General features: G+C 41.8%; 2 protein-coding genes across 5 annotated transcripts in view; one reads left to right on the top strand and one right to left on the bottom strand.

Annotated features, from left to right (window-relative positions):
- rftn2 (raftlin family member 2) overlaps positions 1–10855 on the top strand; it is a 20487-nt gene extending 9632 nt beyond the window's left edge. The window contains exons 2-9 of the mRNA XM_022740129.1: positions 4824–5004; positions 5731–5839; positions 6032–6206; positions 6619–6837; positions 7625–7731; positions 8097–8200; positions 8290–8371; positions 9450–10855. Coding sequence (XP_022595850.1) covers positions 4824–5004; positions 5731–5839; positions 6032–6206; positions 6619–6837; positions 7625–7731; positions 8097–8200; positions 8290–8371; positions 9450–9653 — 1181 coding nt within the window. The 3' untranslated portion in view covers positions 9654–10855. The remainder of the gene's footprint in view (positions 1–4823; positions 5005–5730; positions 5840–6031; positions 6207–6618; positions 6838–7624; positions 7732–8096; positions 8201–8289; positions 8372–9449) is intronic.
- Positions 10856–12248: 1393 nt separating this feature from the next.
- On the bottom strand, positions 12249–24522 carry LOC111218551 (MOB-like protein phocein). 4 transcript variants are annotated; one of them, XM_022740906.1, is made up of 9 exons: positions 24404–24522; positions 21448–21603; positions 17275–17337; positions 16264–16364; positions 15909–15951; positions 15659–15745; positions 15428–15507; positions 14929–15040; positions 12249–13579 (listed from the first exon to the last, which is right to left on the bottom strand). In XM_022740906.1, exons 1-9 carry the CDS (start codon positions 24404–24406, stop codon positions 13445–13447), a joined length of 780 nt encoding a protein of 259 aa, XP_022596627.1. In that variant the 5' UTR covers positions 24407–24522; the 3' UTR covers positions 12249–13444. The 4 variants fall into 4 exon arrangements, with proteins under 4 accessions (XP_022596627.1, XP_022596625.1, XP_022596624.1 ...); XM_022740904.1 differs by lacking the exons at positions 21448–21603; positions 24404–24522 and adding an exon at positions 18643–18715 and having other exon boundaries at positions 12249–13229; positions 13415–13579; XM_022740903.1 differs by lacking the exons at positions 21448–21603; positions 24404–24522 and adding an exon at positions 18643–18715.
- Between the last annotated feature and the right edge of the window lie 414 nt (positions 24523–24936).

Below are 24936 nucleotides of genomic sequence, written 5' to 3'. Positions count from 1 at the left end.
CCCCTCTTGAGCCCCCCCCCCCCCCCTTTGCAAGTCCTCCTCTCCTCCTCCCCCTTTTTTTCTCCCACACAGCTCTAACAGAGGCCTCAGTGTGCCGGTTGACGGGGCGAGTGGCAGCAGGATGGGAGGGGGGAGGAGGGGGGAGGAGAGGGGTGTGAGGACTGAAAGCAGGGGAGGAGAAGAGCAAAGGGCTGAAACAAAAGCTTTGGTTGGAGGTGTGTATGACATCATGGTCCTCCTGGGAGACATCAGCTGCTGTGTGGCGGCCTGTTGGCTGCCGGCGCTCCACGTCTGACTGGACGACTGTGAAGGAGAGGAAGTCTCTTTTTATTAATTGTGCACGTTCAGCATCAAACCACATGACAGAAATAAAACAGATGTGACAGGAGAGGTTTATACGCAGACCTGGTCTGACGGACGAGAGCAAACCATGATAAACTGAAAAGTACAACAGGATGGCTTGTTGACATTCTCCATAGAGAGACAGATATTAGCAACTTGACCATAAAGAGACACAAAATCTAATCTATAGGCTACTTGCCATCACACACAGCAGATATTAATTAATATTAATGTAACTATTGATAATTTTCAGTTTATTGTTAAGAACCAGAACTTTAAATTAGAAAACCTGCCCCTAAAGAAAAGGAAGAATTGGACATGATAAAAAAACTGATTGTACATTATGAATTTTATTTGATTATTTAGAATTGAAATTGATGAAGTGTTGGAGAGATGACGGATCTGACGGGTGAAGCTCTGTGCAGGTTTTCATTTGAAATGCTAAATATCACAGGTAGTGAATCTTTATCAGAGTTTGTACGACGTGGGAACAGCCCCCCCCCCCCCATTAGAAAATAGAGGTTTTTCTGAGGCCCCTTCTCCATGTTGACGCCCCGGCTCCTCCAGCCCTCATTTCTCCACCCGTGTGATGCCAGAGCTTCAACTTTATCCACCAGCTGCAACATGTAAGCCTGTGTTAAATTTAGATTCACCTCGAGCGTTTGCAGTGGGGTTTAAACCCACAGGAATGCCAGTAAACTGGAGCTGTGTTTACTGGTCTCATTGAGGTTCTGCTGGTCTTCAGTCTCATAATGGAGCCAGACGGCCCATTCACAGGGCGCAGGGATCTTAGCTGTGAGCCGGTCTCCCCGATCTCTGGGGTGTTTGTCCGTGAGAATGTGGGGGGTTGTAGTGAGGAATGCCGTCGCACACACACGCACATACACACACACACACACACACACTCATGCTTTCCCTGTCTCCTGATTTTTCTTTCTCTTAATCTTGCTGCATCCAAAATGCACAATTTAGGGTATTTGAAATGCTTTAAATGGTGTGTGTGTGTGTGTGTGTGTGTGTGTGTGTGTTCATGAGGCACATAGCCAAGCCTCTCTGTGAACAGCCACTCTTTGTGGACACAGGAAGTATGGTGATGGTCACAGGGATTTCCAGCCAGAGTTTCCAGAAAAAAGAAAAACAGCCCGAGACTCGTTCAGCTCACAAACACCGAGCGTCGTCTTTACACGTCTGACACAGAGGAAAGGGATAAATACATGTCAACACACATGACGGATGATAATGATAATGATGATGATGATAACTTTTATCTGAGTAGATTAGATTAGAAAAGCTTTATCGTCCCTGAGGGGCAGTTTGGTTTGTAGCGGTCGTCAACTCAACCAATAAACATCGTAAAAACAAAATAATACAATAAATAGAGACATAAATCCATTTAACATACAGTAGATTTCATCATAATTAGTTACAGTAGGATGTTAATTGCGATGATAACGAGCCAAAGATCTGTTTGACATTTCTTAACGCAGTTTCAAATGTCATGAGTTACAGGATTAAAACTGCACAGTAAAAACCTGAAGAATGACATGTAAATAATGAATAAAGCGACATGATAATTCCAGTGAACACGTCAGTTAAGAGCCAGTTTAAAAAGGTGTTTTCACCTGAGGAAGAAGCTGCGGTTTGGTTCCACTTATTAAACTGAATTCTGAGGGATCGGCTGCTAAAACTGGGCTAATGTGTTCTCTTCCCGTAATTCCAGTTAAAAGCCGAGCAGCTGCGTTTCACACTAATTGCAGACATTTTAGTTTTTTTTTATAAAAGCATGAAAAACTTTATCCAGGTCGACATGAGATTTTACAGACGTGGCTCAGCTGATAAAAACAGACCTGAATGAACCCTTGTTCTTTTTAAAGACTGTTATATCATCAGTATCTTAGTCAAATGTTTTTATTAATTGTCCAGGTTTCTGATTATTCAGTGTCTGCAGGCTTGTTATGTTGATATATTTTCAGTGTGGGGTGGGTCAGCTGCTCCGTCAGGTGGAGGGGGAGACAGGTGTGCGCCCACACTACCGGGTGATGCTGGTCAGCACAGGTGTCAGTGATTGTTGCCATGGTAGTCTTCATTTCACTCACAGATCAGTCTAATGTCAGTCAGACCAATGTTACCATGGTAACAATCAGTGACATCTGCGCGACAGCGAAAACATGGCTCATGATTTGTGGTGAAGAGGAAGAGAATTTTTCTTTTTTATTGTTTCAATCTTTAAGTAAAATTTCCTTGAATTCTTCCAAAAGACAAACATTGTCTGCTGAGGATGCGGTTTCTCTGTCGGCCATTTTTTAATTTTTTATTATTATTTGGAAAAAGTCTTAATCTGGACTGTGGTACAATGCATTCTGGGTAAGTTAAGATGGTCAAGACCTAAACTGCTTTGTGCGGCGGATGAATTGAGACGTCTCTATCTGAAGCCTGGCGTTTACGTAACGTGTCTCGTGTGTTAGAATGAATCCGTCTTTATTTTTGTGGAAACGATCTTTCTGGTATTCGACTGATGAAGTCTGGACCAACAGTAAAATATCTTTGTGAAAGCGAACTGTGTGTGGAGGGTGTGTGAGCACCAGTCTCACCACATCACACCACAGCACTAAAAACATGCTGATAGTTCGTGTCCATATATAAAACCTTTACGTAAGAGTGTGGTTTGCTCAGCGTGCCGGGGTTAGTGGCGGTTGCTTTTTTTATAGTGCAGACGGACCGTGACATCTGGATGGTAAAACTCTTCTTCTTCTTCTTCTTCTTCTTCTTCATGTCGTCAGAGACGTGGTGTGACGTCAGTTTCCCACTGCAGCGTTTGTTTTGACCATATATGCAGAAGTGTGTGTTTTTAATGAGTGTTTCCACATGTGACAGAAACATCACCGTCTGACTCAAATACAACATGTAACTGAAATTAAAATAAATAGTTTGCTCCATCTTCATCATCATCATCATCATCATCTGCATTCCTGCCTGACAGACCGTGTGTGTGTGTGTGTGTGTGTGTGTGTGTGTGTGTGTGTGTGTTACTCACTTCAGTAACGGCAGGGGAATAGTGATGTTAAAGTCATTACACAGGAAGGAAGAGGAAAACTTTCCCAGACAGCAGGATCGTGATTTTTGTCAGCTTCTTGTTGGAAACACATCTTCTCCTCATCCTGTTGGACTTTCATCCTCGCTGCACCGACACATGTGGACGCATTACTGACTTGTGTTTTTTCCACGAATGGAGACTTTATTGGCAGTGATCTATAGTGGGATGAAGGTTGGAGAGCTGGGAAGCAGAAAACAGATCAGAGAATTAAGGATAATTGGTAATTAATGATGATTAATGATAATTAATAATGCTTAAATATAAATCATACAGAATATTTAAAGATGCCCTCCAGACATGGTTTAAGACATAAAGATACTATATACTTACCCTCATTGAAAAATCCAGAATCTATGAATACGCAAATATTTTCTTTTTAAAGCTCCTCCAGTGTAAAGGTCTGTGTCCATGTGTAGTGTGATTATAGATCAGCTCTAGCTTCTATATTAATACTGTGAAAGTATCAAAGCCTCAGTCCACAGAGAAATGCACACAGCCTGTATTCAGAAACTGAGCCTTAAAACCAGCCGTCAGGACTTCTGGAACTTTGTGATGTCACAACAAAGCAGTCACCAAGCCCCGCCCACCTGGACCCACCATCCAAACCTTGCAGGATTTGGTTTCTCTGAGTGTTTTTACCTGAAATCTGCTTTATTTTTATTAGATCACTCAGAAAACAGTCAGCCAATCAGAAGATAAGCTCAGAGCCTCCTCTCTTCTGATTGGCTCACCGACCTGTTGTTACTAGAGCTCCAGAGAGAAGCCTGAGAGAGGAGATGTGAAACTACACTGAGATGGTTTTTGCTTCTTAAAACAACAAATCAAATAAAATTCAAATAAAACACAGAAGAAGAGGAAAAGATGGAGCTTTAACTTCTGGAAAAGTTTCACCTTTCACATTTATTGAACCACGATTGGCTTCAGACCAGATGTGATTTCACTAGATCAGAGGTCTGAACCTGAGATTGAAGGTGAGCACAGAGAAACTTTCCCTCTTCAGTAGCTGAATGTGAAAACAGCCTCTTAGTGTCAAACTCTGCACGGAGAAGCTCAAACATCCGAGTGATGCAACAATAAGAGAAAAACACATTTTTGAGTGAAGGAGGAAACACGCAGAGTTTGGAAATGAAAAACCACAAAAATATTTTTGGGGTTGACGACTAAAATCATGTCTGTGTGTGTGAAACAGTCCGGGTGTTGCAACTTTGTGCTGCCTTCCAGTGTAATCACGTATTTCATATGTTTATGCAGATGATCACACAATACAGATGTTTTCCAGATGATTTCACAAGTATTAATGTTTTTCCCTCACAGCCTCGTTAACGTGCTGATCTATCTGCTCATTATAGAATGCATCTTTATTGACTTTCCATTTCCTCCTCCTCAGGCAGCCGCCCGACCGTCCAGTACGTGGCCTCGCTGTCCGAGCTGCCGCAGGCCCTGCAGCCCTACTACACGCAGGGCTACGTCCTGTCCGCCCTGCACCCCATCATCCTGTCTGTGGGCCGGACGCGCTCGCTGCCTTTCAGCCTGCTGTACCGCGCCATCCTGGCCCGTCCCAGACCCAGGTACCACGAGTCATTAACAGGAAGTAACATTAAGTAGGATGATGAAGGTCAATAAAGATGTGAGTGACGCCCCAATCCTTCCCCCCCCCTCCTCCCCCAGTCCCCCTCACACTGTCGAGTAAATAGATGAATGATGGATGAAGTCGCTTCATATTTAATGCAGAACTCTGGTAGGAGGTCAGACTGGCGTGTCTGGAGAAGGGGGGGGGGGGGGGGGGGGGTGGGGGGGGGGGGGTATGTTTTGGTTTGACTCGTGTCTACCATGATTTCTATTGGGCAGAAACCCACCCGACAACAGGGGTCCCACAGCAGCCAATGGAGTCAAAGTATCTGTGATCGCTGTGGTCTGATAGCTCGGGATATTGTCACTGTGATGATGTCATTTAATTGGAAGAAAAGTGTAGGTGATGTCACTGATGGTACTTAATATGCAAATTTATTTAAGACAAACTAATATTTCATGTGGCTGTTTTTCTTAAATGTCATCTTTAAAAATCAGATGAAATTAAGTTTAGGTTTTAATTATTGTGTAACTGTCAGACAGTCGCTGTGGTCGTCTCCTGCTGAGCCTGTAAATGATGAATGTGACGATAACAAGTGAACTATGAACCCTCCAGCTGGACGGGTTCGAACCCACAGACTCCCCACGTCAGTCTCTGTGTGTGTGTGTGTGTGTGTGTGTGTGTGTGTGTGTGTGTGTGTGTGTGTGTGTGTGTGTGTTTGCAGTAAGCAGACGGCGTCCATGTGTCACAGCGTGCCAGTGCTGAGGGTGGAGGAGTGGCCTCTACCTGGAGACTCCCTGACAGGTGACACTGTCAGAGCGCTCATCGACAGGGTCAGTGACGGTCTGGTTTAATTAATCCAGATTTACATAATCCTGTTAACTCTGTGATTGATTAGTTATTGATATTCGTTAGAATGAAATGTCTGGTGTAATTTTGTTCTGCGGTGTCTCTTGCTGTGCAGCACTGGACGGTTACAGAGCAGCTGACTCTGGGCGTGTTTGTTTTGTTGTTTTCGCCGGCAGGTGAACAGCAGCGCCCGAGGGGGCGTTCGATTCGTCGGCTCCGTCCTCCAGCAGGTGAGCGGCATCACAAACGGCAGGGTGCACAGTCCGAAGAGGGGCTGTCGCTCCCCTCCACGCACCCCTCCCCGAACCCCACCTGGAGACAGAGAGCTGGAGGAGAACACCTACAGTCCAGGTGAGACGCTCTCTGCTCTTCATATGATGTCACCTTTTTATACCTGCGCGGTTTTGTTTAAGGTTGTCCGTCTGTCCGGTTCTCCTGGACACGATATCATTAACGCCATGAAGGAACTTCTCAAACCTTCACTTGGACTCAAGGATGAACTGATGAGATTTGGGTGGTCAAAGGTCAAAGGTCAAGGTGACCTCAAAACACTTTTTAACCATTACCCAAGACTTCACACAGCAATTACGACAAACTTTCACACAGATGATTCATATTTTATGACTCTGGATAAACAGATGTAACCTGTAACTAGTGGCGGAGGGATACGACCAGGAGGAGGTGACTCTAGTTTAGTCTAATAATACTGTGATGATAATAATAGCACCAATAATTTGAAAATCAATGGCTTCCCTCTCTGCAGACCTGAGGCTGCTGGTCTTCTTCCACTCCTGGGCTCCGGGCTGTGCTCCTCTGGACTCGCTGGCCTGTCAGTACCACCAGGGGGCGCTCTCCATGCGCGTCTCCAGGAAGGGTCAGGTGGTCAGCGCCCTGGAGGCCGACTGGCTGGAGCTGACGGCCGCCTACTACCGCAAGGGCTGGTCGCTGGTGGACTCCTTCGTCTACTGGGACACGCCTAAAGGTTGGTGTGATGTCGGCCCGACGGCGGTAACAGACTCCAGCCTGCAAGTAAAGGCAGAGAAGAAGAAGCAGACTGAGGTTGAAAAGCCTGAGGACGGCTGATGCGCCTCCTCGTCTTCCTCCTTCTGCATTATTATCTTTTCCCATTAAAAACCTGATTCACACATACACACCGCCCCTTCCTGTTTTGGCTTCTCTTTCCCATTGCGTCTATATTTGGCGCTGTCTTCCCGACCTCGGTGACCTCGCTTCCTGTTCCTCTGCAGAAGAGCAGACATCCACATTATCTGTAGACAGGAGAAGAGGGAAATATGGGACCTTTAATTTACACAAGTCAGTTGAGCCGTGATGCGTTCAAGGACCAGTGTGTTGCCGAGAGTGGAGTCGCAGTGCTTTGTAGTGGCTCAGCTGGTAGTAACACAAGTCAACCTTCTGTCTGTGTCACTTATCAGCTGTTATAAACACAGATACACATTCATCTGCTGTTCAGCTGAGTCTGCCTGTCGACGCATCAGTCGGGCGGCAACACAACTCTCCTCACGACACTGATTTCTCACACGAACACACGGGAGTTTAATCTATATTTAATAACTGGGTCATTATCAACCCAATGACTCTCTCTCTCTCTCTCTCTCTCTCTCTCTCTCTCTCTCTCTCTCTCTCTCTCTCTCTGACCTGACTCCTCAGCTGCTGTGAGGAGATGCTGTGTGTCGTCTTGTATTTGCTACCTGACAATGCAGTGACCGTGTGTGTGTGTGTGTGTGTGTGTGTGTGTGTGTGTCTCTCAGGTGAGCCGGTGCCCAGATCACTGGAGGGGCTGTTTGTGTATGAAGAGAGGAGCACCTCTCCTCCCGCCAACGACACCATCGTGGTGGAGCAGTGGACAGTGATCGAGGTCAGTGACAGACTGACGAGGAGAAGTGAACAGACGGCGGAGTCTTTATCTCACTTACCCATAGCAGCTTTTAGGCTGACGCTTCAGACACTTTGTTTATAAGATAAACCTTTATTGAACTTCACTTGTTACTGCTGCATTGAAAACGAGCATCACAAAAAATACTCCTTACTCCTACTATATTACTCCTTATTACCTTATTACTCCTTATTACCATATTACTCCTGACCTGAACTAAACCTAAAAGAAACTGGCTCCCATAACACTAAAATCAAAGAATGATATATGTAGAAGTTTCTAAGCCAGACACTACTACTGCATGTCTCCGTGTCTCTTACATACGTGTATGTTGTGTTTATATCCAGGGCTCCAATGTGAAAACTGACTACGGGCCCCTCCTTCACACTCTGGCTGAGTTCGGTTGGCTGCTCACATGCGTGCTGCCCACGCCCATCATCCGACACGACAGGTAGCTGCAACGCACCGTCTCCGTCATACTGTTATTAATGTCTGCCGTGTATTAATATCACACCCATCCGTCTGTGTTTACGTCTGCAGTGACGGGAACCTGGCCACAAAGCAGGTGGTGTTTCTCCAGAGGCCGGTCAGAAGTCAAACATCTGGACAACAGAGGAACCAGGTGAGAGCAGGAGCTTTTCAACATTATTTTACAACCAATATAAACCAAACTTCTGTTGCAGCCGACCCCTCAAATGTAGCTATATAAGAGTTATGCTCATTGTTTATCTTTCTGGACACAGACTCACTGTTGTGGTTCTCTTCCACCGCTCTTATAGCGTCGTTTTGCTATTGCTACATAGCTAGCGTTAGCATTAGCAGCTGTTTACTCAGTTCAGCATCAAACTTCATTCCTTTACTCAGCAACAGCTGTCTCCAGAGGTGGAAAGCAACACCAATGTTAACTCTTGTCTTTATCACGTCTTTCCTTCCACTGAGATTAGCATGCTAACCAGTTAGCTTAACAATCACCACCACCACCTGCAATAAATCACATTCAGCAGAAGAGAAAACTTACAAATATCCTCTTTAAAAAGTGATGATATGTCCGTGTTGTGTTCCCAAGCAACCAAAAATAAATAAATAAATCTTTAACTTGCTCAAAATAACATATATATAATAATATAATATATTATGGATAAACCTTTTCCTACAGCCGTCACTTTCAGGCATTTGGTGAAAAACAAGGCGATTATTTATTTAGTCAGTTTGACCCGTCCATGATGAAGACTGACTGAATCCCTCAGTCTGTTGCTGCAGGGGAAAGCTGTTATTTCTGGGGCCACACTGCGCCCTGGTGGACAAAATCAAAACTGCAGTTAACTTGCAGTGAACTGTGGGTGCTCAGAGTGAAGTGGAGGTTAACAGAGGGCAGGAGAGGGCCTAGGTAAGGGCTCAGGAAACACCCTAAGGATAAAAGTAAATCCTGCCAGGACAGGAGAAACTTCGAGACGCCTCCTGGGTCACTAAGACCTGCTCACAGACCGTGTCGCATCACTGATTTGGAATAATAAAACAATAAAAAACTTATATAATTATATTTTGAGGGCAGAAATTTAATAAAGAAGTCTGGGAAAAGTCTGTTCTCATTGTGACGAGCGTCTCTGTCTTCTGTTAGACTTCAAACCAAGAATCAAACCAAAATGTAATGTACTGTAGTTTAATGTTCATGGCCGTCTGGTTTCCCTCCTCGTCTCCAGGCTCTGTCGGTGCACGGCGACGTGTCCAGCCGCTCCGTCAGCCGTGCTGTCAGCAGCCCCGTCCCTCCGGAGGAGCTCTCCCCCACCGCAGGAGGCATCGGGGGGTTCCCCGTGTTCGGAGGGGGGTATCCCAGCGCCCTGTCCCACCTGGAGGAAGGCGGCTTCGAGCAGGAGGAGGGGAAGGCTGAGGTCACCTGTATGTGAGGGCGGGAGTTAAGTTCAGGATTAATTCGGTGTTGGGTTACCGGAGACGAAACCCGAGGAGAGAGACATGAACTTTGATCATCACGTTCCTTTTTTAACAAAGACTTTAATGTAGAAGAACTCGGCACTTTTAAAAAAAAAATGTTTTTAACGAAGCCATAATGAGGTTTTATCAGAAGTGGAATGCGTCCACACTTTCATCAAGATTCGTTGGGGAGAGAAACTTCACACATATTTAAATCCATTCTCTGATCAGTTCAGGTCGTCACGAGGGAAATTATCACAGTATTAAAAAAAATAAGCACAAACACTTTTCTGCACAAGATGGAAACACCGGTGGTGAAATGAGGGAAACAGGTTCTGTGTCTGGGTTTTTGCATTCCTTCACAGCTTAACACTTTTCTCATTTGAAAAACATCCTCACATCTCTCCTTGAGGCATCTTTGTTTTTTTGACACTTGAAGATGTTTTAACACCTTTTCATCTCAGCTTCTCGTGTGTGTGAAGGTGACACAGGTCCGGCCCAGCTCCCTCTCTCTGCTCGTAGCCTGAGGCAGGATGTGAATATTTATCCGTGTTGCAGTTTCCTGTGCGCAGTGGTACTGACAGTTTGCAGGCCGACGTCTGACGGCCTCAGAGGAGGTGAAGGTTCATTCATACAGACGATGAGAGCGGAGGGTTGTGCGGCTCTGTGTTAGTGACTTTTCGTGGCCGTAAACTGGAGATGTCTCATATCAATCGAAGGAGGCCTGACTGGTGCCGTTTCATAATCGTTCTGGAAATGGTTACGACTCATCACATGTTTGAAAGTGTTATTTAATATGTGGTCAGCAGTGGTGCTTCATGTTTAACCTGTTAATTGCTGCTTATTGCTTTGCAGCGTGTATGGTACTGGCTTCAGAAGGTCCCACAGAAAAGCTCGGGGAAGCGGCTGCACGCTTCGAAGGACAAGTCTGTTGATATTTGGCTCTGCACAATATGCAAACAAAAAAAAAAGAAAATCATATTGTGATTATTTGGGAAGATATTTCAGTTGGAACGGTCGTGTTTGCATTTTTCATTTTCATGATGATGTGATTTTTAACAAACATGTTCCTTTACGTCTGGAGGATATGATGATCTGTCGGCAGGGGGCGTCTCTGTAGCACCACAACACTTACGGTGCTAACAATGCACAACAATGGGACACATTTTACCTTTTATCATAGAATTTTTTTTTATTTTTTTAATTCTTTTTAATTTTTGCAGCTCCTGCAATTTGGATTTTGCACTTGGCCATATTGCAATTTCAATTAATTGTGCAGCTCTAGTGATATTTTATAACATATTGAAATTGCTTTGTTTTGTTCGTACTGGTTGGTGTCTGGCATGTACAGTGGGGGGGTCAATAGGGACTTTATTTTTGAGCTTCTCTCTCTTGGGGACCGTCTGGGTCTGGATGGGTCTAGCTGCTCGGCAACGCACCTGCTACTTTCTCTGTGATGGACGAGGTTCTTCAGAGACAAATCCATTGTTGTATAGAAATGATGATGATGATGATGATGACAGTATTTTTTTTTTAAAGGGGAACTCCACTGATTTTACACTTGAGAAACTTCAAAAGTTTCCTTTAATAAATGAATAAATACTAAGATACTTACTGAGGTTTAAATGGAGCAACTTCTCAATGGAAATTCATGAACTCACTTAAATAACCGATTCCTCCTGTAAATAGCGATTAGCACCAAACGACATGTTCTCTCCAGGAAATAATGAACCTGTAAAATGAAACGTTCAGAAGTGCAAATGTTAAATCAGTGGAGTTCTCTTTAAACACTATGAAAGGGAAACATTTACTTTGTTTAAAGAGGTCACAGTGTTGTTGTAAATACTTTAGATGTTAGGGTTCATAACTGCAAAGTTGGGTTTCAACTAATTGTGATGCATGTTCATTTGTTTTTGAGAAGGAGGAAAGGGATCAAATGTAGAGCTGCAACTAATGACGACTTTCATTATTGATTAATCTGCTTTTTTTTTTTTTGATTAACTGTTTTGTCAATGAAAATACTCGTTATAATTTCCCACAGCCGCGAGGTCACAGCTTCAAACGTCTCGTTTCACTTGACCAAACGAATCCAAAAGATATTCGATTTACTATGTGACCAAAAAAAAGAAGCTAATTCCTGTTTGAGAAGCTTGAAAAAAGTTGAAATAATTTCTGATTAATTGTCGATTGACTAACCACTGCAGCTCTAATCAAATGCACCATAAGTGTAGTTTAGGTTTCGCAGGTTTGAGTCATACACGTATGAAGTGGATGTTTTTAGCTCCAGACTCGTCAGGGTTCATTAAATGTCAGTATTAATATTCCAGCTTTTCCTTTTTGGAGATTTGTACATTTTGCTTCCTTTATCATTGGTGTTTTTTATTATTATTATTATTATTATTAAACACTTATTTCCCATGGTTTGTGATTCATGTCCTATTAACAGCATCTTCCACAGCGTTCGTTATCATTATGACTCATTGTGACGAGTCCTAATGAATCAGTTTCACACCAATTTGCGTAAACGCCGCGGCATCACTGATCAATATTAAAACGTTCACACAAGCACCTGAATAATAGGTCTTTTTTATTAACAGACATCATGAAAATGTCAACAGTAACAAAATTTTTTTTAGTCCATTTAAAAAAAAAAAGTGGGTTGGATTGACAAGACTCCTCCCACAAAATAACTTAATGAGGGAGAGGGTAAAATAAGAGACGTTGTGCTCCAATACTTAAATGTAGCCGATATTCACTCCTTCCTCGTTGCATTTACTCGATCAAATGTTTAAAGCGGGAAAAAACTGGCCTACAGCAGCGCAGTCTCTGCCCTTAAATTCATCGTTTCAGTTACTATAATGTCAAGGAAAGAACATCGGTCACATTTTTACACAGTATTAAAATGGGGGCATGTCACAAAGCAGGATCAGAGTTAGCCGAGGAACGTCTTCTAAACGCTCCGTCACTTCAGAGGCCGAAGAGAAAGAATATCTGACTGCTAGTACACGAACAGAGCTAGAGGTTACGTTTTTTTTTTTTGTTTTTTTTCTTTGTTCACTACCACACAAGCCACACACCTACACTGTGTTTTAATAGCATTATTAAGTCAGCAGGCTAATTTAGTGATCCATTTCATGGGACACCCCCAGAAAACAGGCTGGTAGGCAACACAAGCAAACAGAGAACAGAAGCAGACACAGAAAAGTGAAGCACCATCAGAAAACATGATAGTGAATTAACAGAGAGAGAGAGAGAGGGGTGGGGTGGGGGGGTTTGAGGTTGGGGTTATATACAGAAGGGGGGGGGGGCTGTCAGTGTGTGCCTTTGTCAACAATACAGGTCACCATGATTACGTAGGTCTTTTGCAAATCCAGCTGCTTAAAGAAGATTAAAGAGAAAGGTTTTCCCTAAAGGAGTAGTAGTGTGAGAGCAGGGCTGAGTCCAGACGCACGGTGTGAGTCTGGACGCACAGAGAGAGTGTAAATAGAAAATATCATCTTGTCCTGCAGGCATGGCTGAACTCTGCTCCCAGTATTCTTTACCCTTACTTCCTTTGAGATAGACACAGGTGACAAGGGAGGAGGGACATGGACAGTGTTACTAGACAGGAGCCTTAATACACTGTAGTGTGTATATATATATTTATATATATATGTGTGTCGTGTATATGCAGGTGTGTGTGTGTGTGTGTGTGTGTGTGTGTCTCCTCTGTAATGTGTAAATATGGTGTGTTTACATGTGTCTCCCTTATGGCAGCAGCTGTATCTTAGGCCTCGCTCTCCCCGGCTGATGAGGTGTTCTGCACTTCCTCCTCCAGGATCGGCACAATCAGGTTGTCCTTGGACATCAGGTTGTACTTCATGACGAAGCGCGTGAACCGGTGACACAGGAACGTTTCATTCTGCGCACACAAACACACACACACGCACGCGCACATACACACACACACACACATCAGGACTGTCAAACTCTGCGTCCCGATTCAACACAACTCGTTTCACATCTCTGTACTCAATTAAGCACCTTTGCAAACGAGCTCATTGTCTCTGAGGAAATTTAGAAAAATTTACATAAAGATCTAATTTACAAAATAATATCTCACACTGGCTGTTTACAGAACACGGGGCTGTTAATTACTCACATGAAAATTATAGTTAGCACACTCATGTCCTTATAAAGTCTGAATTTAAGAGAATTATATGAAAAAAAAACAACAACAAACGAAGGAACACAACGGCGCCCTTGTAAGGTCATCAGCTGAGCTGTGTTATGATATGATGCAGTGACTCAGGATGTTAGCTTGCTCCGGATCCCTCGAAGTGAATCTAGAGATCACATTTACAAGAGGGACGGATGAAAAAAGCCTCCGCACACTGATCTGAGTTTGTCTACTCTACTGCGAGGCCGAGGAAGTCGCCTGAACAGTGTGTGGTTTCTGCTTTGTTCAGTCTGTCCCTGGAGCTAACGCTAGCTAACACTAGCTAACAGCTGTCTGCAGACATCAGGCCGACGTCTACACAAACAGATGCAGATGAATCCGTGAACAGACTCGCAGTTTCTGTCCCGTCTGTGTGATCGCTTCATCAAAGTACAGGCATCCACTTCAATGATCAGTCAGACTGTGTGCGGCTCTGTGAGACAGCATTTCTTTTTGTTTTTTTAAATATGCATCATGATGACGCCCCTGTAAGTGGTGCAGGTTTTTTATTATTCTTGCTCAACTGTTTTTCACACATAGGCACAAAAAAAATACAATTATGTCATGTTAAATAAATAAATCCTTTTCTTTACACCTTTGATATTAAAGGAAACAACAGTATTTCTCTCTCTGTTGAATGTAGAAGACATTTAGTATTTATGTGATCTAACTGAATCATCAATAATCTTGTTAACTGACATGATAGCGGTGGCTGAGCTTTGAATTAAAGTCTGCAACTAACAACTATTTTCTTTATTATTCGATTATTCAATTTACTGTCATGTGACAAAGAAAGGCATCAAACTCTCAGATCTGAGACGTTTGGCATTTCACTTATGAATAAAAGATTTTTTATTTCAATTATCAGAATAGCTGCAGATTAATCTTCCATCGGTCTACTAATCTTTGCAACTCTAGTTGTACTGAAGCTACTGTCTTCCTGAACTCCTGTGGTGTGTTGGTAAAACATCTGTCATGGTTCTAATCACCTGATGTTACCAGGACCATGCTAAAGTAGTAGCGTGTGCAACGTGAGGTCTGACGAAACCCACCTCATACTTGTCAAATATCTGGCGGTGATGGAAGTAGGCATGAGAGAATATCCTATAGATGCGACGACAGACGGAGCCCAGCTTGGCCACCGATGACTCCTTGATGCTCACCCTAGAGAGACAAGTCGGACAGGAAGTAGCTGTTAAAATCGTTTCTACTGAAAGTGAAGCAACATCGTCACGGTGATCTACGCAGTAATTCAACCACGATGCCAGTAAAGATGTCAGTCTTCTTTAAACAAACAACTTCACGAGGATGCAATTACACAACTCTGCAGAGGGCTTTTAATTTGAAATGAGAGATACAGGAAGTGGAGATATGTCGTTACAGCTGGCCGAGGAGAGAGGGATAGGGAGAAAGAAGAGAAAAAGAAAGGAGAGAGAGAGACGGGGAGCTCCAGACTCAGCTGACAGTTCGTCACTATAGAGACACCTTCACCTCGTCACAATGACATTTGATACTTAATTAATTATAACTGCTTCACAGAAGAGGACTGACCTGCTGGGGAAGTATTTGTTGCTATTGAGAAGACAGGCAGCTCCGTCCAGCGTGTGCCTGGTGTAATCAATGGCAGGGCACTGCAGCACAGAACACACACAGCCGTCAGTAACAGCTACTTTAAATCACAGACGCCGAGACAAATGAATCATGCTGGGGGATTAATACATGTGAAGGACACCGTCATAGGAGGTGATGTAAGGCTCTGAGTGAACCACGGGCTGGACTCACCTCTTTGGGTGTCTTGTGGGCAGCACATAAAAAGATCCACTGCTCTGTGGCGGTCATCTGGGTGCAGGTGTCTGGATGGCACTCGCTCTGCAGGAGGACAGACAGGCTTCACTACAGCTGACAGTGCACTGATGCAAACCCAACACACCTCTAAACCACGACCAACAGCAGGTAGGAGGGGCGTTGCATTCGGTATCAACGCGAGATTCCTAAATCACAGCATCCTCATCTGATGAGTTTGATCACTTACCTGCAGTTTTACAGCTAATCCATTGAGCTCCAGACAGAACTGCCTGCAAACAAGACAAAACAAAACATGAGCATGAGTGACTGTATTTACTGTACATGCTCTCACACACACACACACACACACACACACACACACACACACACACGATATAAAGGGTCCACTGCAACGTAGGGAGTGTGCAATTGTCTCATTCTGTTGTATTTTGGTATTTTGCTTTTCTTTCTCGTCATTCTTGTTTGTTTGGGGAAAAAAATGAATGAATAAAGTGTAAAAAAAACAAAACAAATACATCTATAAGCAAAACACCCAAGACCATATATTCAAAGAATTTTGGGGTCAAACATTTTTAACTTACCTGAGGTGTTCATACTTCCACACCCCCTCGTCCTGACCCTCTGGAGGCTCCAGGATTTTGTCGATATTGGAGCAATCTGATCTGATGTTCTGCTGAATGTACTGAAACAGATCCATCCAATACACATCAATATACACCCTCATTCAGCCAGAACAATGAGTTAATCCCTACTTTAATATGGCTATAATATACTGGTGAACTATAAATGACTATGTTAACAACAATTATTTTACCGCCAGGATGTTTGTGGGAATGGGAATTTGTGAGAATGTGTGATTAAACCAGACAGTGTCTAAGATTTTGATTGTAATATCACCTAAATATCATTTCCTGGTCTTTAAAGACCCATTACAGTTAAAGGATAGAACTTTTTTATCTATCTTAATGCAGATCTCATAAAAGTATACGACCACTGAAATAGTTACTGGTCGCTGGCCTCTACTCCATACTGTCAGTGAAGCTTCCAAATGCAATTACAGTGTAAGTGATAGATGATATAATCCCCAGTCCTCATTCTGTGCAAAGATGAAATCTAAAGTTCAGCTGACGCTACTGTGAAGCTTCAGCCGTCTGATTTAGACAAATTGGTCAAGATGGTCCAACTACAGACAGTGTCTGGAGGACACCAGGTCTGCCAGCCAGTGGGAAGAGAGTGACCACTACAACTGAGTATAAATGCAATAAGACATTGCTTTGATGGTTCATTTAACTGGATTTGCTCAGAAAGAGAGGATAACTGTATATACTGTGTAAAACATCAGCTAAATAAAAACCAGAGAAAGTCATGAAAGGGTGAAATAAAGTGCAGATTAAAACTGATGTACAGACGTTTGTAAGTAACATTAACATTTTAACCTTAGCAAGGCAAGGAGAAAAACAGTAGAAACCTCCACTCAAATGCTTGTACCACCATGCACAAAAAGACCATATGTGTAGGGTACACTGACGCGCGCACGCACACACACACACACACACACACACACACACACACACACACACACACACACACACCTGTTGGACAGCCAGGGTGCTGTCCATCTCCTCAAATGATTCATCCGGCCAGTTGTAGAAATCCTATACATGGAGGGAGGACAAATTTAGTCTCCACTCAAAGTGGACAAAGCTGGCATTGTAGCATGACTAATGCCAGCTACATAGCTCTCACCTGACATTAACTAACAATAATTAGACAAACATGGCCATGAAGTCAGCCTCAGATTCAGCAGTTAAGGAGAAAGTTAGAGCAACCACTCCCTCTTATTATTGTAATACAGTGTTACACATCCTAGTTAAAGCCTTATCATTGTTTAAATATGCATTTTAGATTAGTGAAACCTTTATTATGTAAGCACTGCGTTTTCTCCATTTATACTACAAGACCAGGTACAGTTTAAAAACACCCACATTCATACCTGATCAGATCAATGAATTAACTCCAGTATCTGTTGAAAACACACTTATTATTGTATTTTAGATTTATATGAAAGCCCACTGTCTAGGTTTGTAAATCTGGGCTAGATTAACAGGGAGAGTTTAAAGACTGTTTACAACATTGTTTCAGATTTGTGAAACTTTTACCCCATTTGCAAAGACAAACAATACAAAAAAATTGTGATTTCATACTTTTTCCTGCCTAAACTACATCGGATCAGGTATAAATAAAAACCAACTATTCCTAGACGTGTCAAATCTGGACTAAATGATTAGTGAGAGTTTAAGGTCTGTTTAAAAGATGGTTTCAGATAGGTGACACCTGAGAATTGGAAGCTAACTTCAGAGTCGTTAGACAAGCCTGGCGTAATGTCACAATACGACACATGACAAAGATGAATGGAGGAAAGTCATAAAAGCTGAGAAACTGACCATCAGTTTGAAGTTTGGTGACAGGGAAAGTTTTGCGGAGGAAACGTTGTTGCCAAAGTTAACAACCTTGGTTTTTCTCCATTACTCACAGCTATGAAGCTAACTTGACGCTAGCTCATTCGATAACCGGGATGTGACTTCTTCCTGCTAAGCTAAATGGTACACAAGCTAAATACTAACATAGCAACCTTTCTATATTTGAGTGTCCTTTATATGTACTAGATTTGATCAATAATTACTTAAGCAATAATGATTCAGCAATACTGATGATCCCCGACACAAGAAGCAACACCCAGAGTCGTTCAACGTTACTCCAGGAACTAGACGAAGCAGCAGCTAACGGTGGCTAACTTAGCTGGCCGTTTCCAGGTCAGGCCCTTCCTATATGTTGTCTATGACCAAGTTGTCGACAAAAGACGTTTACTGAAACAACACTGCTCAAATGAGACAGCTTCCCACAGCGGCGGAGGCTGGTTAGCAGTAACGATCAAGTGCCCCTGCGGGTTGAAAACAAACCTTTGCCTTGGTTCCAGGCCGATTCCTCCTGAGAACTGCAGTACCCTCCGCCATGACCATCTCGACAGAATACCCGGATGTTCGTCAGCCGCGGTGTTGTAGCAGCGGTGTCCGTTAGCACGAAGCGGCAACTCAAATCTGCTTCATGTTTACCTTAGTACACGTTCACTCATAATGTGTACTGTGCTTTACTACAGATCGGAGCTACGTCTACTTTACTGGAGCGTTTCCATTTAAGCTAATTAGCACTTGTAGTGTGAAGCATTAGCACGAAAAGGTCCAAGGGGTCAGGGGCCCCAAGGCCAGAGCCTCAGATTGACTTCGATGGTCAGTCAGGTCACTACAAAGAGACATAAAACAACTACAAAGAGACATAAAACAACTACAAATAGACACAAAACAACTACAAATAAACACAAAACAACTACAAAGAGACATAAAACAACTACAAAGAGACATAAACAACTACAAATAAACACAAAACAACTACAAAGAGACACAAAACAACTACAAAGAGACAAAACAACTACAAAGAGACATAAAACAACTACAAATAAACACAAAACAACTACAAAGAGACATAAAACAACTACAAAGAGACATAAACAACTACAAATAAACACAAAACAACTACAAAGAAACACAAAACAACTACAAAGAGACATAAAACAACTACAAAGAGACATAAAACAACTACAAATAAATACAAAACAACTACAAAGAGACATAAAACAACTACAAAGAGAACATAAAATCAACTACAAAGAGACATAAAACAACTACAAATAAATACAAAAAAACTACAAAGAGACATAAAACTACAAAAAACAACTACAGAGAGACACAAAACTACAAAGACTCAAATCAACTACAAAGTTACGTAAACTGACTACAAAGACTCAAATTGAATATAAAAACAGCTAAACAACTCAACAAGACTCAAATCGACTACCAAGGGGCTTAAAACTACTACGAAGAGACACAATACAACCACTAAGAGACTAAATTAAAATAAAACGAGACAAAATTGGCTGCAAAGCTATAAAAACATTCGAGACATAAATAGGCTATGATGAAGCATTGCAAATAGACTAGAAAAAGACAAACAACTACAAAGAGAGACAAAATCACTACAAAGTGACAGAAACAAACACACGGACACATAGCACAAACTTTCAGTCTGTGAGGTCCTATACAGGCGGGGTGGGGGGCCTTTTACCTTTAGCTGATGATCTGTGTGCAAACTGTAAAAAAGTACAGATGTACAGAGAACAAAATCATTTATATGAAATGTTAATGGTGAGTTTTTATGACATTTTGAAGGGCAGATGTGTCCGTTCTGTTGTTTGAATAAAGACTCAAAGAGTGTGTCCTGTTTAAATCTACTGTCTACATGGCTGTGTCTCTATTCAGTAATAATAGATACACATTTTGGTAAACCACTATTAAGTGCTCAGTTGAATAGGTTAGTGTGTGTGGTGTTTGGTTTCCCCATTTCTATGCATAATCAATAATTAATAAAAACTTCTACAACCCATCAAGTCTTCAGCTGTTAAATAAGCAGTTTAGAACTGGATTTTGGTCCAGATGTCCTGCAGCTCTCCCTAATGAATTTAACAGATAAAAGGAAAAGGTGTTGCACAGGAAGATTTCACACAACCTGGACACTAAAAAGTTCTTATTTATGGCTTATACATGATATGTAGTCAGTAAATTATTTATTAACCACTAATAACTCAATTAATTAGATTATTAACATTATTAATGATGGCTTATCAGAAAAATGGTACTGACACATTCAGATTGGATCTATGTCAGCTCTAAGATGTGGTTTAAATCCTTTCGTAAAATTAGAAAGGTTAAGTGAGATCAAGTGAGTTTAAGCAAGAATTAATCTCCAGATTTAACTTGTTAACAAATCATGGTCATTTCTGTTTGGTAGTAGTGTGAAATCAAGAGACAAAAACACAACAATCGACAGTTCACCTTTATTATTGTAACAAAATGTGATTAGAATTATTTACAATTGAAATAACATAGAAAAAAAACAGACACGAATGAGGCAACTTAATTTTTTCTCTCCAGGGACGACAGGGAATTTACATGAAACGATGAAGACTCATTCAACGTATTTCCCAAGGATATCTCCGTCACGGAACAGGAAGTAGTCCTGGAGGACAGAATAAGAATCAAGAAATTAAAACAAGGACAGCACAAAAAGAAACAAGTACTGATTCTGTTGAAAAGCCGACTTCACTGCACCTTGTTGTCCAGTATGACTTTAGTTCCACCGTACTCTGGTAGGAGAACCTTCTCTCCGACCTTCACACTGACTGGTGTCACGTTCCCTTTCTAGAACAAAAAAGGTCAAATATATTATATTATTATAATAATATGTACATCACTTTGTTGCTGCAGCTGGTAAAAGTGTGATTCATTTTCATCACTTTATATGCAGCTATGTAGCTTGTGAAAGTCTTATCGTAACCTATATTAATATATCATGTTTTGTATTATCAATCTGAATCTGCAGAGTAACTAAAGTTATCAAACAAATATTTTGGAGAAAAAATACATTTTCCTCTGAGATGTAGTGGAGTAAAAGTGAAAAATTTTAGAAGGAAAAACTAAATCATTATATTAGAAGTGGGAACAAGCTAATTTTCGCTTTATAAAAGACTCTGATAATTAATTGATTATCAAAATAATTCAACACATCTGACATACTGCACATGGACAGGTGATAAGGTCTAAATTACTCTTAGCAGCTATGACTGTATCTGTAAGTAGCAGGTTGACAATTACCTGGTTGACAGAGCCAGGTCCTACTGCCACTACAGTGGCCTCCAGCACTTTGCCTTGAGCCTTCTCCGGCAGCATGATGCCTCCCTTCGTTACCGTCTCTGCTGTGAAGCGCTCCACCAGCACACGGTCAAACAAGGGCAGGAATTTTCTGAAGGCCTGTGAGTGACCACAAAGAGAGGAAATGAGCCAATAACATCAAGTTCAAGTAACATTTTAGTTATGAAACACCACAGAATAAAGACTTGGGATTTGCTGTAATAACACAAGAGGACCACTAGGGGCTGTCTTGAGTTAAACACTGGCTTTGTGTTACACAAAACCCAAGGACAGTGGAGCCCTGACCCGTCTGGCTTTACAGTGGGGTTTGCATCATCAGGAGGAACATAGTGATAAAACAGGATCCCTGTGTGAGCAGAGACTAATGTGACAACAGTCAGTGGGGGAAGCTCAGTACATTTATTATAGTACACTATTTAAGTACAATTTTATAGGTTCTTGTATGTTGGGGTTACGCAACTTTTCACTTACTTCAATAAATATCAGAAGGAAATATTAAACGTTCTACTCCACTACATTTATTTTACAGTGATAGCCAGAACTTTGGAATTCAAACCGGTTTAAGTTGGGTGGAGGCATGCTGGGTAATACACTGACTCTTTGTACTAAGAGAATAATATCCCGGTAGGTTACAACCTACTTTTAAGTGCATTTTTCTGTCAATACTTATGTAATTTTACTTGAATATAGTCCTTTACAGTCCCTACAGTATTTTTACACTGTCACATTCCTCCTTCTACTTATGTAAAGCATTTAAATACTTCTTCCACCACTGACCACCAATAATTAACTACAGTAAAAGAATGTGCATAAGTTTAGGGTTTAGTTAAAGTGTAATTAACTGGACAAATCTGGTTAAAAATAAGGGAACGATTAATCGAAAACTGTGGCTGCTCTGTTGGGAAAGAGAGTAAAATAAAGAGGAGGGGGAGGAGGAGGATAAAGACAGTGGTAATGGCTTGCTATGATTTAAAACAGCAGCTGACAACAGTTCAATAACAGCAGATGTAGCAGTGACCTTGGGTGAAGGTTGTCTGGGGAAGAGGTGGAGGAGGGTGGGGAGGAATCCCAGTTTGTTGACTGGGCAGAGGAGGTGGGGTTACTGCACCTCTCCACAGTGACCTTTTACCCCGAGGCAGGGGGGAGGGACGAGGCCTGCTCACTTCACTGATAACGCACTTTGATGATAACGTTCCATGCATCTTGGGATTTTAGTGAATTGGTCACAAACACTGAAGTTATGAAAACAGCCTTGACTGGTGATAAAACATCCTCCAGGATTTCACCAGTGCAGATAACACTCAAGGCTGGTTTGACCAGGTTTCCAGAAGGTTCCCCCCTCTCTTTGAGGTGGTTGGAGGAGCACAGGTTGCATGAGAAGGTTATGCTAAACCTCACATTTTCTAAGTGTCGCCTCCATAAAATGTGAACATTATAAACGCATCGTCTCTACTATTCATTTATATCAATGTGAGATGACACCTCTCCACAACACAGTTCAACAGCAACAAGAACTACAGCCTCTAAAATGGTTTGTGAAAGTAGGAATTATTGCAGGACAGTTTTGTCTATATTTATATATGTAATAAACTGGCAGGTTTTTATTCATACTGTGTGTTTCTAGTAGAATTTGGACAAATTACCCACAGTGTTACTTTAATCTTCATCAGATTATTCGGGATATTTTGCAAATCTAATCGTGCATTAGCATCTACAGTTTGTCAGCAATTAAAGTAGCAGAACCACAGTGTAGAAATATTGTGTTACAAGTAAAAGTCCTGCATTCAAATTAAGAGCACAAAGTATCAGCTTTGAAATGTACTAATCATGTAGAATGGGCCATTTCAGAGTCATAAATACTGTATGACTGGTTTATAATTATTGTATCATCAATATGTTTATTATTTTAATGTATAATCTATTATGATACATACATGCTGTATTAGTATGATTACAGTTTGTATTAATAACCTGAATCTGCAAAGTAACTAACAGAGGTGGAAAGTAATGAAGTACATGTACTCAAGAGGGTAGGTTTTTAAGGTAAGTATACTTTACTTGAGAATTTCCACATTCTGCAGCTTTATACTTTTTACTGACACTACATTTGTTTTAACAGAAGATGAAGTATATTTCTGCTGTAATGTGAAAAGGGTTTATACTCAGATCTGACCAAGACTATGATTTTCATAATGATAATTGTTTGATCTATAAAATGTCATGATTATCTATAAAATGTTGATAAAGAGAATATATTCAGTTGTACTTGGATGGGCAGCAACAAGCTGATTTGTTTTTTACATTTTAGCTTTGAAAATGACTCCTGCAGGTTAATTTCCTGTTGGTCGACTAATTGATTAATGGACTAATTGTTTCAGCTCTCCATGGGCAGGTCATGAGGTCAAGCTGAAGTGAGAAATGTCTAAAACGATTATATAATTCATATTTTCCATTGACCTCAGGCATGTTTGGTGCAGTATGACAGATTTAACAGACAACTGCACCAAACTGCTCTGTCTGTCCTCAATACTTCTGGACACTTCATTCATTCACATGTGACCGCTGTTGTCTGGAAGAGTTAATTTTCTCAGCACATGCTTCCAGGAGATGAAGCGCCACTAAATCACGAGGTTGATGGTTCGATCCCCTGCTCCCCCAGAATCAGCTCGTCTGTTTTCTCCTCTAATGATTCCTACAGTTTGTTATAATATAAACATATCTGTGGTTAGCTAATCATCTGTTTGACCTTGTCAGTGGATGTTAACGGGAGCTAACGCAACATTAGCTGCTAACGATAACCAGAGGCCACAAAATAAATAAATTACCTCTCTTTTCTATTAAAGTTTTGTAGTTACGCTGACATTAAGCACCAGTTACTGTGTCTGGACACATGTCTTACCATTTTCTGGAAGTGTTCTCGGTGTGAGAGTCGGCGTGGAGCTGCAGCCCGGGTCCTTCAGGAGCGTGGATCCAGCACACTGAACCGGATTGTCCGTCTGTCTTTCCACGTGAGGAAAGCTCCAGAAACGCGCATGCGCACTAGACGTAGCAGCCGAATCTCTGCCTTACAGAAAATTCTAATTCACCTATACCAACGAGAGTAAAACACCTATTTATTCAAAAAGAGGTTATTCAGTGAGACCAAAACTTGCACGCCCAATTTAAAACTTCAATTTTTATCGATTTCGGACTTATTCGTCTGTTGAAAGTTGAGGCAATATTGCACAATGTCAACTTTGACCTCTTTGTCCCCCACCAATGGCACACAAGAAAATTCTGGAAGCGTCCGCCCGGGAACGAGCATAAGACACGTATTCTGCTTTAAAACTCACAAATGGAGTCATTTACAGCTAAGTCGTGAACACTGCGAACTATAAACTGTGATTTAGTGCCAAATATGACCTTATTTCATTTATAATATTGATAAAAAAT

This window comes from Seriola dumerili, unplaced genomic scaffold, assembly GCF_002260705.1.
Source record: "Seriola dumerili isolate Sdu_G_001 unplaced genomic scaffold, Sdu_1.0 BDQW01000052.1, whole genome shotgun sequence".
Taxonomy (NCBI): domain Eukaryota; kingdom Metazoa; phylum Chordata; class Actinopteri; order Carangiformes; family Carangidae; genus Seriola; species Seriola dumerili.
Note: the sequence above shows the minus strand (reverse complement) of the source record. Positions and strands in the feature narration are given on the sequence as shown.

Excerpts from the sequence above, each read along its gene's own strand:
- LOC111218551 (XM_022740906.1), bottom strand. Across the intron at positions 17,338-21,447 it reads GACCTGGCTCTGTCAACCAG|GATTTCTACAACTGGCCGGA; the intron begins GTAATTGTCAAC and ends CTCCATGTATAG. Across the intron at positions 15,508-15,658 it reads CCCACAAGACACCCAAAGAG|TGCCCTGCCATTGATTACAC; the intron begins GTGAGTCCAGCC and ends TCTGTGCTGCAG.